This window comes from Thunnus albacares, chromosome 9 (genome assembly GCF_914725855.1).
Source record: "Thunnus albacares chromosome 9, fThuAlb1.1, whole genome shotgun sequence".
NCBI lineage: Eukaryota > Metazoa > Chordata > Actinopteri > Scombriformes > Scombridae > Thunnus > Thunnus albacares.
The window spans coordinates 28,415,182-28,432,303 of record NC_058114.1 but is presented as its reverse complement, the minus strand read 5'-3'; the positions used below and the strand labels follow the sequence as shown (position 1 = coordinate 28,432,303).

Genomic DNA, 17,122 nt, shown 5'->3' with positions numbered 1-17,122 from the left:
TACAGTGTTGAACGTTGCAGGAAGAGATGACTTCAAACTTGATAGCCAAATAAAAGCTCCCTAGCAGCAGCAAGTAACATTATCTTTACATATTCTTTGTGTACAACCGTCATGATATTATCTTTGACCAGCCTTATTAACATTGACAGGTCAAGCAAATGCAACTTGGACAAAATTAAAATCTAGTTTGGTTATTAGGAAAATCTTTTCCACTATGCAGGCACTTTTTTTCAGATTGTATGCATTTGATTAGTTTCATCACCCTCGGAAAGGGATGAATCCATTCTCTTAATGTAATTTGTAGAAAATGTACCATGACAGTGTAATTATTTTGAGGGGACCAATTTGCATTTCCAGTGCTCTACTAACTAAATGCTACTGTAGGTTCTAAGGCCTTAAAGATAAATTAATAATCTAGAGTATTTAAAACCCATGAAACATTTAAATTAAGTAATTTCACTTCCTAAAGGGCATAGTGGGGATTTTCCATACATATGCAGACAGACGGATTTTTTAAATAAACATCAGTGCTAATCAGTGAGACAGAAATCAGAGTGAGAGCAGAAAATATTTTCCAAGGCTTTTAATGGTTCCTTAGGGGCTCCCCTCTGACTTAGATTAGATGGGATTTAGACAAAGTTAGTGCATGCACCTCTTTTACCAAAACTTTGATTTTTTAAAAAAAATATCAGTACATTATTGTGATTACAGACTTAAATGTCCTGTATACTTTTTCACTGATAGAATTACAACATAAGCGTTTTTATTCAATTTAAACAAGGAATTACGAGGAAATGTAGCAGTGCAGCAAAACATAGCTATTTGTGACATTACTTGTCACAAAGCTGACTTTGATCATCTGTTAAGGGAAATCGATTGGAATTATTGCTCTGCCCCAATTTAGAAGACATCTCATCAAACCAAGTTGCAATGTGTCTAAAGACTACAAGTGTTCATTTTTGTTCCCCTAGTGCTGCAAATTTAGTAATTGACTCCGATTTTTGGCTTCAGGCAATAACCTAATAAGGCCAACCAAGGTTAATGATAGACCCTTTTTAGACTGGCTGAACGTCTGACACCGATATGTAGTGGTAGTGAAAAACAATTATTACTTACATGAGAGACACTCAGGGCAGAAGCCTCTGACATCTGAGTGAAACGTTGTTATTCTGTGTGTTATTAGCTGCTTTATTTCTGTGTAGTCTGGCCTGTGCATCAGATGTAGCCATTGGACAATACATCAAAATGCCACAGTTTCTCAGACAGTGAGAATCCCAGCAGTGGGTTGTGTTGCTGCTTTACAGCCGTCTCTTCCCAGGAACACCAGCGCCACAAATCTCAATGATTTAACATCTTTCCCGTCCAAGCAGCTGGAGTCAGCACAAGTGTCATGTGCCATTGCCAGTCTGCTGTCATGGCGCCCCCTGCAAAACAATTTATCCCTTCCCCTCCTGCTTTATTAGCCATAGATTATGGGTGGTTGTGGACAATGTAGAGCCTCTGCTGTCGAGGTAGCCTTGTAATTGACTCTAGGGAGGCAAGGTGGATAATCGTTTGAGCGTAAACTACACTATCAGTAAATAACTGTTGAATACAAATGTTGTATTTCCACCATTCAGTAGGATTTCTTTTATCAAAGTTTTCAGTTCATCCTGTTACTGTTACTTGCAAGTGAATACCCATTGCCAGCCCATATATTTCAATATGACTGTTTGTTTATTAGGCTCTGAATCTCAATTAATTTTGTTGTTTTTCAGAACTCTGGATCCTCTGCAGTTTCCACTCCCAACGCTCCAGTGACTGGTTACAAGCGTATGGTCATTCCAACTCAGCCACCTCTGACTGCCACCAAGAAGTCTACACCCAAACCTCAGGCTCCTGGAGGAGTCTCATCTATTCCCCCTTCCTCCGTCAGCCCGGTGGCCAAACCTCAAAGCCACACAGCTCCTCAGCCTGTCGCAGCCTCCTACGCTACAGCCTCAACCCCAAGCCAGCCCACCTTCAACGTCCAGATGAGGTCGGCCCAGCCTGGCCCCCAGCATCAAGCCCCTGGTGCGCAACATTTTGGCCAGCATCCGATCCGCAGCCCTGCACAGGTGCAGTACATGCCAGCGCAGCCCAAAGGTCCTGACTTTGCCTATGGACCACCACAGCCTGGCTTTTCATCGATGGCTCCTGGTGCCTATCAGGAACAGCAGCATCCAGGAGTACCTGGCCTAGCCTCCAGGAGAGCTGAGCCTGCCCCAGCCCAAGCATACCAACCTGCAGGCCCCAAGAAGACCTACATCACAGATGTACCACAAAGCTTGGCCCCCTACACTGCTGGACCAGCTGTTCCACCAAAGGTAAGAACGATTTTAGTCATGAATAACAGTGAATCAAACAGTCTCCACAATTCTTAGTTATTGCAGATGCAGTTGGAAAAGGGCAAATTGATGATAGTAGAAAAAAATGAACTTTCTACTAGGTCATCCATACAATACAGTAAATGTGGTTGAGGCAACAATCAGTCCAACCATCCATCCATCTATCTATCTATCCATCTGTCCATCTGTCCTACCTTTTCATCATTTTCTGCCACTTTTTATGGTCTGGATTGGTGGCAGTAGGCTAAGCAGAACAGCTCAGACATCCCTTTCCCTAGCCATGTCTCCCAGCTCCTTCTTGAGAATCCCGAGGCGTTCCCAGGCCAGCTGGGATATATAATCCCTCCAGTGTGTTCTAGGTTTGCCCTGGGGCTTCCTCTCAGTTAGATATCCCTGGAATACATCCATAGGGAGTAGTCTGGAAGGCATTCCCATTGGATGCTTCAACCACATCAACTGGCTCTTGTCAAAAAATGAAAGTGTAGCAGTCCTTCTTCAAACCTCTGTGGGATATTTGAGCTCCTCTGCCTATCTCAAAGGGGGCGCCTAGACACTCTGTGACGAAAACTCATTTTTGGCCACTTTTATCTGAAATCCTGTCCTTTCATTCAACATCCAAATTCTATGACTATAGCTGAGGGTTTGAACTTGTTGAATCAAAAGGTAAATCAAGACTAGGTTTCAGCCTTAGCTCCTCCCTTATTAAAAATCTTTGGTACAACATCTGCATGACTGAAATCACCTCATCATTCCGCCAGGCTTACTCCAACATCTCGGACGAGGTGCTGACCTTCATCTGTTGCCCCTAGGTGTTCACAGCATAGCTGCAAACACATCACCTTTCTTTGAAATACAGAAAATCACAGACACACCTTTACTTGTTGAAAGTTTGCGTATAATGCAAACTGTTTTCAGTTGCTATAACTTCAAATGTTGCTGTTTAACTGAATTACAGTAATGTTACTGTGTCGAAAGTGAGCTAATTTTAGCTGTCTTTTAGCTCAACCCAGCAGCAGCGACAACCCACTGAAAGTGGTGGTGGGGTTTTCATCTGGTAGCATCTTTCCAGTCATCTTATATACTATTTAATGAATCTGTTTATGTGTGGGTGGGTGGGGAAGTGTGCAAGTGCGTGTACAAGACTGTGTGTGTCAGTGCAGTGTGTGTATACAGTATGCATTTGTGCAACATCAGATGGCAATGCAATGGGGAGCTGCTTGCCATCTTTCATTGAAATGCTCAGAATAAACAGTTGTTTTAACCTTTATGAATTTTTGAAAGATCTTCTCTGTTGGGGGTTTACACCATCTGATTTCATTTGTCTCATAAAAGGCAGCTTGTGTTAAACAGTGTATGTCTACCCACTATGGTATGTACAGTAAACCAAAGTTTATAGCTTCATTGTATTATTTAGTTTTCATTTAATTGTGTACAGGTGGGATGTAGATGAAAGATGAAAACAGGATTTCTCATTAAATTAAAATAGTTAGGCTGGGTTGTCTTCTTATTTTCTATCTGTTGTTAACCAGCCTGATAAATGGTAATTATATTGACATTTTAACAGTTTACTGATTTAATAGTTAATTGTAGGGCTGCAACTAATTATTATTTTCATTATCGATTAATCTGCAGATTATTTTCTTGATACGCATTAGTAAAATACACATTAGTAAAATGTTAAAAATGGCTGTCACTATTTTTGAGGTGAGGTCACCAAATTGATTGCATGTCTGACCAACACTGTAAAACCTAAAGATACGCAGTTTATCATTACATAACACAGAAAATCAGCAAACCCTCACAATCCCTCACAATTTTGAAGCTGTAAATAGGGAATGTTTGGCACACGTATGCTTGAATAATGAGTCTAATGATTAATTGATTATCACAGTAGTTGCACATTATTTTTCTGTTTATCGACTAATAAATAAATCAACCAATTGTTTCAGCTCTAGTTAATTCTTTAACTGTGTCATAGATGTACCATTCTGTCTAACACTAACACAGTATAACGATGTTAAAAAGCACTACATTTAATCTTAGCAAAAGCTGTTTAAGACTGTTATAGGCCAGGCCTCTAGCCTTCAAAAGCTCTGCAAGATGTTGAATCCAGCAACAGACCTTTTTATAGTACTGTACATGTCTGAGAAGAATTACAAAATACTGTCATCCCTTAGAACAGAGAAGCCTATGCCATAGAGACAGCTATTCTAATCTCAATTCATCCAGCCGCAGACAATCTCTGGAAAGTGCAAGGCCCATGAGTTTTCTTTAATTCAAGGATTTTATGCTGGTTCAAAATACAAACTGGGCCTCCCAGCCTCTGGGAATAGCTCATCAAGGACTGCACTTTACTAAATACAAATTAGCTTCAACATTGTAGCAAGTATCTTAAAAATAAGTCTAATTATATTTGTTCAAAACAAAAGTCTACATTTTGCTTGAAAAGCTTGCTTTGGTCCCAGTATGATGCATTATTAAAAAACAAAAGGTGGCGTTTAATAGATTTGTGAGCATCTCTTTGATTTCAGATAAAAGCAAATCACTAATTTTACAGATATAGCGTGTACACTATATATATATATTTGTCTTTCTTTCCCAAGGATATACAGTAGCAGGATAATGGGCTGTGTGCCCTCCCTCTTGCTTTATTTCGGGGGAGGTTTCCCAATATGCTTTGAAACATATTGGGAAACTTAATGCTCCATATGCACATCTATTTGATGTGCTGTAAATAGCTCTGTGGCGTCAGACATCATGTTTGACCTGACCCTCCCTTAAAACTTTTGTATCCAAACCTCCGCTCTGATCTGTTTTTTGTTTATTTGTGGATAGTATAGCACTAATGCTAAAAAAGTCCAGAGACACTATAAAAGCCAGATTATAATGAAAGCAAAATCTGTCAAATTTGCCTTTTATCATCATCACTCTGCTTGACCCAGTGTCGTGACTTGTTCATAACCTTTTACAAATGGTGAAAAATCTACTTAAAGAAGAGGGTTATGCCTCTTTTAATCTGTTGTGTAAATAAACCAAAACATAGTCAATAATGGAACTATTTACACATTTGTCATAATTATCAAAAATCTCTAGTCACTTGGAGTTGATGGTGATTTTATGTAATACCCGAGACTTTCTCAGTAGGGGGTCTGTGACTTTGATTGAGGACTTTATTACAGAGATCATTTCATATAATTGAGGGTATTCATAGAAGGTCAGTGTCATTAGAAGTCCAAGATGAACTCCATGGATGAAATTCTATGATCTAGACTTGTTCTGATTAGCTCGTCTGCTCTGCCCCCCCCCCCCCAAACCCAACCCATATCACCCTTGCCACCCAGCACCCAATCCCCAAACGTGTCCTTACTCACGTAAAGAGAAGGTACAAGAAGAGCTCTCCACATCAACAGGCTTCAAGGATGCTTAATTACCCAAATCCACCAGTGTTTGATCTCTATTGTAAATTAACAGATTTCATGGCTGCCGGTTAACATACCAATTTCCACGAGTCTCCTCGTCTTTCCCGAAATTGGAGGAAAGCTAAGCTGGATGATGACTTGTGTTATGGCTGAGCTTGAGTGACGTTTGACAGGGGAGGATTATTTTGAACTGCTCAATCCCTGCAGCCAGTTAAAGCCCCCTAGAAGGTCAATGATGGTTTCAACTGTCAAACATGTTTAAATATCTGACATTTCTCTGCCTTCCAGTCCTGGTCATTTTGCCTTTTGACCTACACAAGAACATTTGCATATGGTGCTATCAGATTGAGTCCAAAGCACCCTTTTATGATTGTGATCTGGCATGAACCCTCATTAATCTTCAAAAATTGTGTTTGCAAAACTAGAACTAAAATCTCACCTCACAAAGAATGCAGCAACACCTGTGAGAATTCTTTAAATCTTAAGGAATTTCCTGTTTCAGTAAACCTTACTTGAGTGATAATGTTTGACGGTGCATTCATTCATTAATTTTGTATTTAAGTGGCATTTCATGTTTTTTATGTGATCAATTTTAATTAACAAGTGCAACTGGCATGCATCATAAACAACAATTAATTCTTGCTAATTGAAAAGGTATCATGATGGAAACTGCAATATGCTTCTGAATATTTTGTGCAGATCAACCAAAATCAACAAAAGCATGTTGTTTGTGGCTGAATTAAGAACTCTTCTGACCAAAATATCCATGAGAGGAATCATGAGAGGAATGACCTAATCTTGTTTAAACGTATCAAGTGAAGGTGCTACACCTGAGCAAAGGGAGTCAAAAATTGCACTGAGATTACTGACTTCCTCTTTGACATTATTATAAAAGGCACACGGACTAGATGAGAGACGGTTAATAATGCTAGTGTTGGGGCCAGAAGGGGTAATTATAAGGATCTCCATTGTGGAGTCATTCAGCTGCAGGAAATCTTTGGACACGCAGTTCTTAATATCAGCAAGGAAAGTCATAATACAGAAAGAGTCAGTAGTACAAGGCTTTATTGGGACATACAGTTGCATAGCATCCGCATAACAATGGAAGTTCATATTATGTCTGTGGAAGATATGCCCCAGAGGTCGCATGCAGATGGAGAATAAAAGGAGACCCAGGATAGACCCCTGGGGCACTCCACAAAAAAAAAAGAAAAAGATTTTGCTTTGACAGTGGCTGATATTTTTGTGTCTAGTACCTGGAATTGTTCTTATTCTGCAGTGTCTTACAATGAAAGGAGCTATGCTTTGTTGTGCAAGAGAAATACATAATTTTTGCCTGGATAGACGATCAGCTGTGAACACTTGCTGTGTTTACATCATACGTGATGTCTCTCCTGAGGTGTTTGACCCTTGCTGCCCAAAACATATGAACTTTGTGCAGGCTTTAAAAAAGCAAGCTGACTGAGTGCTGGGTTACCAGCTCTGCTATAGATTACCTGAGAGGATTCTTCGCCTGGTGCAGGGTTACCCTGTGTAACTACAAAGTCATACCCCAGGGCTTCAACAAGATGAAGACATGTTATCTGCAGCCTTGTGATCTTTTCTCTGTGTGAAGATGCACCTTGAAACAAATTGTGGTTTGTTCCACGCCAAACAAACAAAATGGTTATTCCAAACAATGCAATGATAGAGAAATAATCCCATATTTTTTATTGTTTTGTAAATTGTTACATAGAAATTCTGAAGTAGCCTTTTTGAAAAAACATAGGAGCTTCGTTCATATCAGTGATTGATATAATACACATTCACTATCTTTTTCTGACCCTTCTGTCTCATTTTCATGTCTTTCACAGCACCATCCAACCATTACATTAAAAGCTCATCCACATATTTTTCTGTTTGTCTGTGCAAACTGTACAAGTAAACAATCAACAGAATTTCCCCCGGGCTACACGAAAAGGGAATAAATGTTCCTTTGGAATTTCTTTAAAGCTGCTTTCTATTTTTACCAAACCATAAAGAGTTAACTCCACACTAGAAAAACAGCCTTAAATTCTCACCGTATACAGAACATCAACGCATTTGTTTATTTGCTATTCAAATGCCACTATGTTTAAAGGCCAAAATCATGAGTTCTATTTCTGTGTAGCAATTTCTGCCAAATTAATGTACAGTGGAGCTTTCAGAAAAATGACACCAGTAAAATGAGCTTTTGTGTGTGTGTGTCAGTGTGTGTATGCGTGTTATTGCATGCTGCATTGATTTTGGTGAAAGGTACAAGTAATGAAGCTAGAAATATGTTTAGAAGGTATTCCATGTAGTTTCTCAGACAGTGATATTGTCTTTACAGCACAATTAAAAACAGAGTGACTCATGATTGTGAAAAAGCACACCCACTCATATCTAAGTATTTATACTCCAATTATACCTGTGAGCTGCTCAGCCCTTTCAGTAGTAACTTTGTTTCTTCTCATACTATTCAAGAAACCAGTGTTATACATAAAATCTGAAATAACAGTTGTTTTGCAATTTATGATTCATTTCCTTTTAATTTTTCACATTCATTGTAGCTCACCAAATCATTGTGTGTATCCTTGAGGCCTGATGAACTTGCTCTTCTGTAGTTGTTCAACTTCTTGTAAAACATTTGCATTTGCAATTTTGAAACCTGCGTTGTGTCCAATCATGTTAACTGACTAGCACTCTTCTTCTTCCCTGCACTTGGTGCATCACTGCCACCTCGAGATCAGAGAATAGCAATCATGCAGTCGTGGTTTTGTGCATGTGTCCATGAGAACAAACAAAATGGGACCCACGAAAAACATTGCTCCGTAGCGCTACTGGTGGTCAAAAACTTTACATGGCATCCTAAAATTCTGAGAACACTGTTGCTAGGGGACTGACAATAAAATGGACATTTCCCATTTTAGTTGGTAGAAAACCAAAGTCCTTAATACACAAATGGAAGGGTAACCTCCACTGGTTTCAACACTTTCAAAGAACATTAGCATAGGTTATTAGTGGTGAAGCCTTAAAAAAATCTACTTTTCCAGTAGTGAATTCCACAGAAGTGGTTCATTCAAGTTGACCCCTCTCTTAAAAACAGTAAACAGGACCCCGCATTCTACAAACATAAAAGAATCATAAATATGTCTCTTACTGAAAGCTGCAACAGGGATCGGGTAGGGATGTGCATGACAATTTGTTGGTGATGTTTTGAAGCTATGATCTGAACGTTGGGTTTCTCAGATTCAGACTCCAATTTAAGTGAGCCTGGTCAGGTTAGGCTAACCCATTGTTGTTGCTCTGCTCTGCTTGCATTCACCTTCTGCTCAACATCTGCTCTGCCACTTGCTCAACCACACACTTGTTATGCACACACATAACACACTGCCCTGTTCCTTAAAGCAGCCACACTACTCTTGTAACAGTACCTTTCACATAAATGTGAATGAAGAGAGGGAGAATGACTCAAAACAATTCCGCGGTAACTAGAGTGTTATCATGCTCACACAGCGTGCAAGTGAAAATCATTAGTAGCCCATTGATATTAATGATCGTGGGAAATTTTAGCAAGCAACGGCGCTCATAATTTTACAGCAGTGGTGTGCAGCTGCAGAATGAATATAGTGAAACACTGCTGTAACAGAATCTGTAAGGTGTAAGGCATTAGAGACAGGAGCATAAAAGGCCAAAGGGCTGTTTATAAATCAGTGTGTACACTGTTACATTATACCTTTACACAGAGGATTACAGGTAATAGAGTAAGGCCTAATGCATTGCAATTACTGAAATGAAAATAAAAAACAAATCATGTAGGTAGTTATACATTGAGATGAAAAAATAAAATTACCATCACTAATCTTCATTTAAATAGTAGTCCATGCAGACACCCTGTCACTACAGAAAAAGACACACGAGGCAGTTAAATCCTCTCACCCTCCCTGCTCATGTCAACTTGGAATATTAAATGTACTGACACATATCAGTTGTTTAGTGACTTAATATATACCTTGTAATTACGCAGCACACATTCTTGTGTGGTGTTTGAACTGTAGTATCATCAAAAGTCATTTACACCACTAATGCAGGTCGGACTGTGTGACAGGGATCAGTCGGATTCTTCTAGCATTGCACATGCACAAGCTACTGTATATAATTACTGCTGTGCCTACAACCATGTTGTTGGATGACATGGTGTTTGGTGGTGGTCCTCACATGATCTAGTTGCTGAATGCTTCTTAGACCAAAGGTCATTTTACAAGACCTGATCCTTGAGGTCAGTGATGGGAAAGTGGATCTGCTTATGTTTCACTTTCTTATGCCAACGCTTCCAGGCTTAAAACAGGTTCCCTGAGCTGTAACAAATCTCAAATGCAAATATAGCTGCAAGCAACAACAAAAAGGAATTAAGCCCATTAAGGGTAACAGGTGCATTAGAAGTGAATGATGGTCAAAGCTATGATCTTTTGTAATTGACCTTTGCAAATATGGAAATAATTTGTTAAAAGTTATGTTTTTCTGGTTTATTTTTGTTACTATGTTAATGGTCAGATGGTCAGAGTGTGTATGGGTCATCAGAGAATTCAAAAGTCACTAGATTATGGGAGATATGACCTTATTTGGGGGGAATGAATAGAAAGCTTTTTGTTGTAAAGCCATTTTGAGGACTGTTAAATTAATAAAAGGATTACTAACATTTTGATTTTTAGTTATTCATTATCACTGATGACAATCTGCGGACTACAGAATCTACCATATTTGATGTTAGTTATATGAAACCAACTGCAGGAAAATTAAAGGTACACTTTGGAGTTTTTGACCACTAGTAGTGCTATGTAGCAATGTTTGGATGAGCAGACCCCTGTTTTGTTTTGTTTGTATTTCATGACACATGTTCTTCCCAATTCTTTCAGGCTATTACATTGATATTTGGTGGCAGTAATATGCAACATGTAGTAGTTAATGTTTAGGTGAGTAATAAGGAATGTAAACATAAATTTATTTGTTTATAAGAAAACTTAAAAAGGTACCTTTAAATATCATATAATAGCATTATTAACCACCCCTGCTTTCCCCTGCAGACATATTTAAGGCATAAAAATACTCAATACTACTTAAAATAATTATTTATGTCCTATGTACCCCTTGATCTAATCCCTCTCCCTCCTTGAAATTAATATGCAGATATTTTAAGATGTCTCCTACTTCACTGAATAGTCCATTCTCAGCGTATGTGCACTGGAAGTTTCCGCATCACACTTGTGTAAGTTGCATGCTGGACAACAACTGGCTCCAAACTAATTGTGATGTCACAAATTATGCTTGTAGGTACATGCGTTAAACTTAAGAATGAGCACAGAGAAACTTTCCTCCTTCAGCACATGAATGTTAAAACAGTCTTCTAGTGTCAAACTCTGAACACACATAATTCTGTACAGTGAGGCTCAAACATCCAAGTGAAGTAACAATAAGCAAAACACATTTCTGAGAGGAGGGGAACTTTAAATTCCATGCATTTTACAATTTAGAATAGGATACTGGCTTGAATCATATGTGCTGAATTACTGTAGGCCTTTCTCACAGGGATCTCACAAACACAGGTGCAGTGAATAACATTAATTAGGCTCTGCCAGTATGAAGACCGTTGCATATGCTTGCTGGTATGGCTTACTGACACAACTAAATAAAACACAACAATTTAGTGTTATTAATAACACCTGTGCTTTCCCTGCTATGACAAGTCAAAATGTCTGCTGTGTATAAAACATTTAGGTCTTTCTAATTTTCTAATGTTATTCCTTCATATTTATGTGTTTAGTTGATAGAAGAATAATAAGTCCTCTACATATACACCAAGTTTGTTCTTTATTCTTTATTTTTGTCTGAGTACTTTTTGGAGAGTGACCATCATAGTGCTAGTGTGTAGTTCCTCCACCTCTCTGGAGTGGCAGATGAGGCAGATATAAAGAGATATCAATAAAACATTTAAATCCCTCATGAACCCTAACTAATGCATTGGTCCATTTTCAGTTGTGTGGTGTCATTTACAGACTTTGCACTTCACTTCACAATATTTAACCACACAGCTGGGCTGTTGGCAAACACATGCTAAAAATCCCGGGTCCCCACAGGTATTTTCCAGGGAAACAGCAGAAGAATTAGGTAAGAATACCAAGGAAATACAAAAGATCAACATTTCCAGTATTCAACACTATTTTATCATTTTCTATTTAATGTGAAATTGAGCAAAAAAAACAAAACTAAAGTGTTTCAACCTGTAGAGCTAAACTCCAAATTAACTATAGTACCTTACAAAGTGAAGTGATTTAAAATGAAATGAAGACTAGGTCAGCACTTTGATTAAGTATATGTTCATTTTTGTACATTAACTTGTTCGTCTCACTGAGAAATAAAAGGTTGATTGGCCAGTTCATTCGGTCAGTGGTAACCCTCAGTAGATCAGAAGTGTTTGTCACATAACTGCTCATAAATAATAGGCCCTGCCACCCTCCTCTCCTCTGGTCCCTCTGAGATGAACAGCATGGCTGGTAAATAACTGCCTGAATCGATACCTGTCATTGCAGTTCAGTGAGTCCCAGTAATCTAAAATGTCTGAGCAGTTTGTTTATTTTCTTGTTTTCAACCTCTCCTTACTGGCCTGAAATGAAGACATGCAGATGTATGCTGCAGTACTGAGATTATTCTGCTGCTTTAGTCTGGTTAGTTCATGTTACTGTGGCATACTGGGTGACAGTTGGATGGTTCGTCTAGTGAATGCTCCACATTCACGACAACAAATTCATTTAGATAGTACCTGTATTATAGTAATATAGTTAACATATTTGAATCAATTGATTTTAAAATAGCTCTTTGTTTGGTAGTGTAAAAAGCACAAGAGTTATGTGAGAAATTAATTAAAGAAGCTTACTTTGGTTAATGAAAAAAAAACACTGAGTGACATCATTTGTTTGTGCTAATGTATTGATCCAAGCATTTTGCCCACTAAGTACAATTAACATGGAGGTGTAGGATTGTCTTGGTTCAGTCAGAAACCAGGCAGCCATCTGCAGAAACAGTGGCCCCTGCTGGCTCTTTGTCGACATTGTCTCCTGTCAGTTTCAACACCTCTCTGCACAAATTCAAGTTTTCTCAGTTTTTGGAGTGAGTGAAACTGGATTCCTCTCAGCCCTCTTAACATCCTACACTGTCCACAAAAGAACTCTTATCCGCCCTTGGCTCCGAGTCCATGAAACGTGTGCACTTTCTAAACATTTTTTCTCATCAAGGAAGCATCCCTCACTGGGTGAGTCTTTGTGAGTAGTTAGGTCCAGCATTTTAGTGGTAGTTTGGTCAAGAGGTATCCTTCAGGGTATCATTCACATAAACCATGTAGTTGTTTAGATGGGAAGGAGAATGATATATCATGGTTTGCTTTGCAGGCAAAATTACACAGGAGATTAACAATCTTGTGTATTACAAAAGGGAAGTGCAGGTTGCCAATACATTGATTTGAAGACATAACCTGTATGTATCTCCATTATGTCCACCACACGTGTTTAAATATAGATCAGTGCTACCACATGAGGAAACAGCAGGGAAACTCTTTGAGCTTTCGCCCAAACCAGGGAAACCTGCATCCTGTGTAATATGGTGTTTGCTACAGTCATAGGACTGTAATGGTATACAAAGAGATGCCAAATAAGTTTTATCTCCATCCCAACAATTTGTGCAGTCATTTGTTGTTGTTGTTGTTGTTTTCTGATTGCTTGTGGCACCCCTCTCTACACTCAGATTTTCAAATATCTGTTTGCAGGGGGATGTGTCAGTTCCGAACAGATGACCTAGTTTTTACACACACACAATCTTACAAACATTGAAAGGCCCCTCTACATACATTACATGTCTGCGAACACTCTGAAATCCATCCCTTTATATGAATTCAGTTTACACCAAAGATTTGAATGGCTGTGGAAAATGTCAATTACGGAATTGGTTAATTTTTAATTATTGTCGGCTGCTCTGTACACAGCTGCTCTACAGTTGACTGTTATTTTTTTCTCAGCATTTAATTGGAGCTGAAACAGCATGACCTATTTTGTTTGGAGAGAATGTATACTTTATCTGCACCTCCTCAGAAGGTGGCCTTGAGCTTAATTTGCAGCGCTGTGATGGTTCTTCTCAAAGTGCAATGCATTACAGATTACTCATAACCTGTTTAACATCGCAAGCAGCAAATTCATCAAATGGATTACATAAAGCCACCAACATGTGATTCCTTTTAGGTATTAAACAAATTCCTCAATTAAACATGCAGCTGGCAGGAAAAAATGACAAAGCAACTTTCCCACAAATATTATTTTTGTCCAGACAAATCACTTTTGTTTAGAGTGGAATACCTGCTGCATACTTGTGCTGCTGAGAGTGGCATCTTGACATCACCTGTATAATCAAAACAGCTTTCTTTGAATTATCATGGACGAAACTCTAAAGTCTGTCTGGTCTGTCGTATGAATGAATCCCAGTAATAATGTGCTCTCAAAGGTTTCTATTGAAGAGCACCGCCGTGTCACTGTGACACAAACAATCTTTGGCTTTCAAAGCCACTTGAGAAAATGAATCTCTGCAGTATGGAATCAAATAAAGCCATCCACTATAAATTGATGGCTCTTAATACACACATTTTAAAAAAGCATCTTAAAGTGTTTAACCCATATGTTTGATTCTAGACACACGACATAGTCCCCCCCCCCCTCCTCAAAACACCCACCAACACACACACACACACGCAAGCACACACTAACTCACTGAAAGGATAGTGTGACTGATCCAGCAATCCTTTCATTGTTTTGGGGAAACAGAGTCGCCTAAGCTGCTGTAATCACTCATTTAGTGTTGCAACAACAAATGTTTTTTTTTTAGATATTCCAATCCAATAAAAAATTTCAATCCCTCATGAACCCTAACAAATGCAATGGTCCATTTGCTGTTGTTGTTGTTGTCATTATTACTGTTATTTTAATAAGCCATTTCCCTTTCAAAGGCTCTGTGTCCATTTCAGATAATACCATTGTGAGTTAGGGAGACAAAAAGCCAGGATGTCAGATTGTGAGCTGACTAAAGCTGCTCTTTTAAAAGCCTGTGGTAAAGCTGCAGCTCCATTGACACTAAAGAGCATTTGTATTGTAAAGTCCATCATCATTTAATCTGTGGATAAATATGTCTGTGAGTGATTATGTCTTTCTCCGGTTTGTGCTGATCATGCGGGAAGTGTTAAGCTTTTGCAAAAGAGAAGACAATTGCTTTTGGTTTAAGGTGCGATATTGCATTTAGTGGAAGTAAAACAAGAAGCAATACACTGCTGATAGATGGCTGCAGGTTTAGAGACACAGATTAGTGTTGTTGTAGCAGTTGTCTTTCATTGGGCTCTACAGCGCTTGTACTTTTCCCCTTCTGGTTATCACTTTCAGCTCAGTGGTTTGTACTGTTTGAGCTGTGCGGTTGCTCTCAATCTCATTGTCTTTGCACATTGCTTTTGAACTGTGGAGAAAAAAAAAAAAGTACTGGCCTAAATATGAGAATACAGCTCATGATTCCTCAAAAGTTGATTTAAAGTCGAACTGAAACTCTTCTCACTTTTGTGTCAGGAAATATAAATTATAATGATGCTGTGGCTATTGTGCATATTTGTCTGTATTTTAAAAGAGGATAAAGCACATTTTGGCCGTATTTTGTTGAAACAGCGTCTAAGCTTTAATCCACTGGGTGGGCTTTTCCAATGACAGTGATGACATATGAGAGCAGTTGTCTCAAACATCAATAAACCACTACCAACTTCCACGGTGTGCAATCGCCTTCATATCCCAGTACATCCTACGAACGTTGATACGTCACCTGCTTTCCCCACATAATGTTGTTATGTACAATTTCAGCGATTTAATCTATCTTTCCCTTTTATAAGATTCAACATTTGGGAGGACCCATGATGCTGTTAAATCTGTGTTCCGTTTGGAAACAGGAAGATGGAAAGTGCAGCTAACTAGTTTACCTAACTATCTAATAGTCCACTTTGCATTAGCGCTCGTTCCAACTAGATATTACTTTCCATCCATGTTATTTGAACACCTACGTTGTGTTCGTCCCACATTATGCAAAAGCGGGGTTCTAGCAAGTGTTAGCTGTCTCTGTTTCATGGTTCTAGATGTTTTGACAGTCTAAACTCACAGCAAGGGATAGTCCTGTAGCCTCAGCATCCATATGTTACCGCATGATTTAAATTACGACACTGAGTAACGTAGGGAGTGCGGAATTCACAGACGGGATTAAGAAATGCTAACAACATCGGCCCCCAGCTGGTTAACTGTCTGTGTGGCTGTTGGTATTGAAGTGATATAATAAACTATTTTTATCGCCCGCCCACAGTGAGGCAAACTAATTAAATTCAAATCAACACTGTCAGTCAGAACCAAATGTAGGGGCCACTATGACTCCTGAAAAATAAATGACATTTAAATTTCTACTTTTTAGTATATTTAGTTGACTAAATAGATAGACAAGCACCAAGGATATAGATACTCACTTCTTTGTTAAATTAATGTTTTATTTAATGAACCATTTGCATGTTTCTCAAGTTAATGTATGACTTAAGTAATTTTACATCATTATTGTGTCAAGCAGAGTTGACCCATGTGTTGCAATGGCATCATTTTATCCCACAGATCAGTAAGTTCCCCTCGTTGTGCACAGTAGTAGGTGATGATATGTAAATGGTTCGTGCTTCCTGTTCACTAGCGCTCCTTTGTTCCACCTCCACTAACAAAGGTGTAGATCTGATGCCCTGAGAACAGCTGTCTTTCCCGTTCACTCTCTATCACTGCAGTGGAAGCAGGAAAGACAGAGCCTGAGGTTAGGTTCTTAGCAGGACACAGTGCTGTCAGGGTATCAGGTGAGAGCACGTGCCGAACCCCCTACGCCCACCCCACCCCCCTCCACTCCTCACTTAATCAGTTCTGACACAATGCCAATTCCACGGTGGGTGGCGAGCGTAGCTTTACTCATAGATGTGGCAGTCGGGCAGTGATCGGCTCCCAGACTCTGCTTCGTCTGCTCACCTTTCACTGTCACGCTGTATCAGGTAGCACGCAACAATGGTCACTTACAGATGTTATTGTTGTTTTTGATTTTAAGCGGGCTGGCATTTAACAACGCTCAGAAAATGGCTTGGCATGCGGATGGCTATTTGATGGTCCATCAGGATGTCTTTCAGGGTTATTACAACTGATAGGCTTTTTGCCATTAAAAAGCAGATGGCAGATGACCTGAAACTATAAGCCTCGA

The 17,122-nt window shown here is 39.1% G+C and overlaps 1 protein-coding gene across 1 annotated transcript in view; it reads left to right on the top strand.

Annotated features, from left to right (window-relative positions):
• LOC122989134 (LIM domain containing preferred translocation partner in lipoma) overlaps positions 1 to 17,122 on the top strand; it is a 136,264-nt gene that overhangs the window by 83,064 nt on the left and 36,078 nt on the right. Inside the window, exon 6 of the mRNA XM_044361816.1 lies at positions 1,758 to 2,345. Coding sequence (XP_044217751.1) covers positions 1,758 to 2,345 — 588 coding nt within the window. The remainder of the gene's footprint in view (positions 1 to 1,757; positions 2,346 to 17,122) is intronic.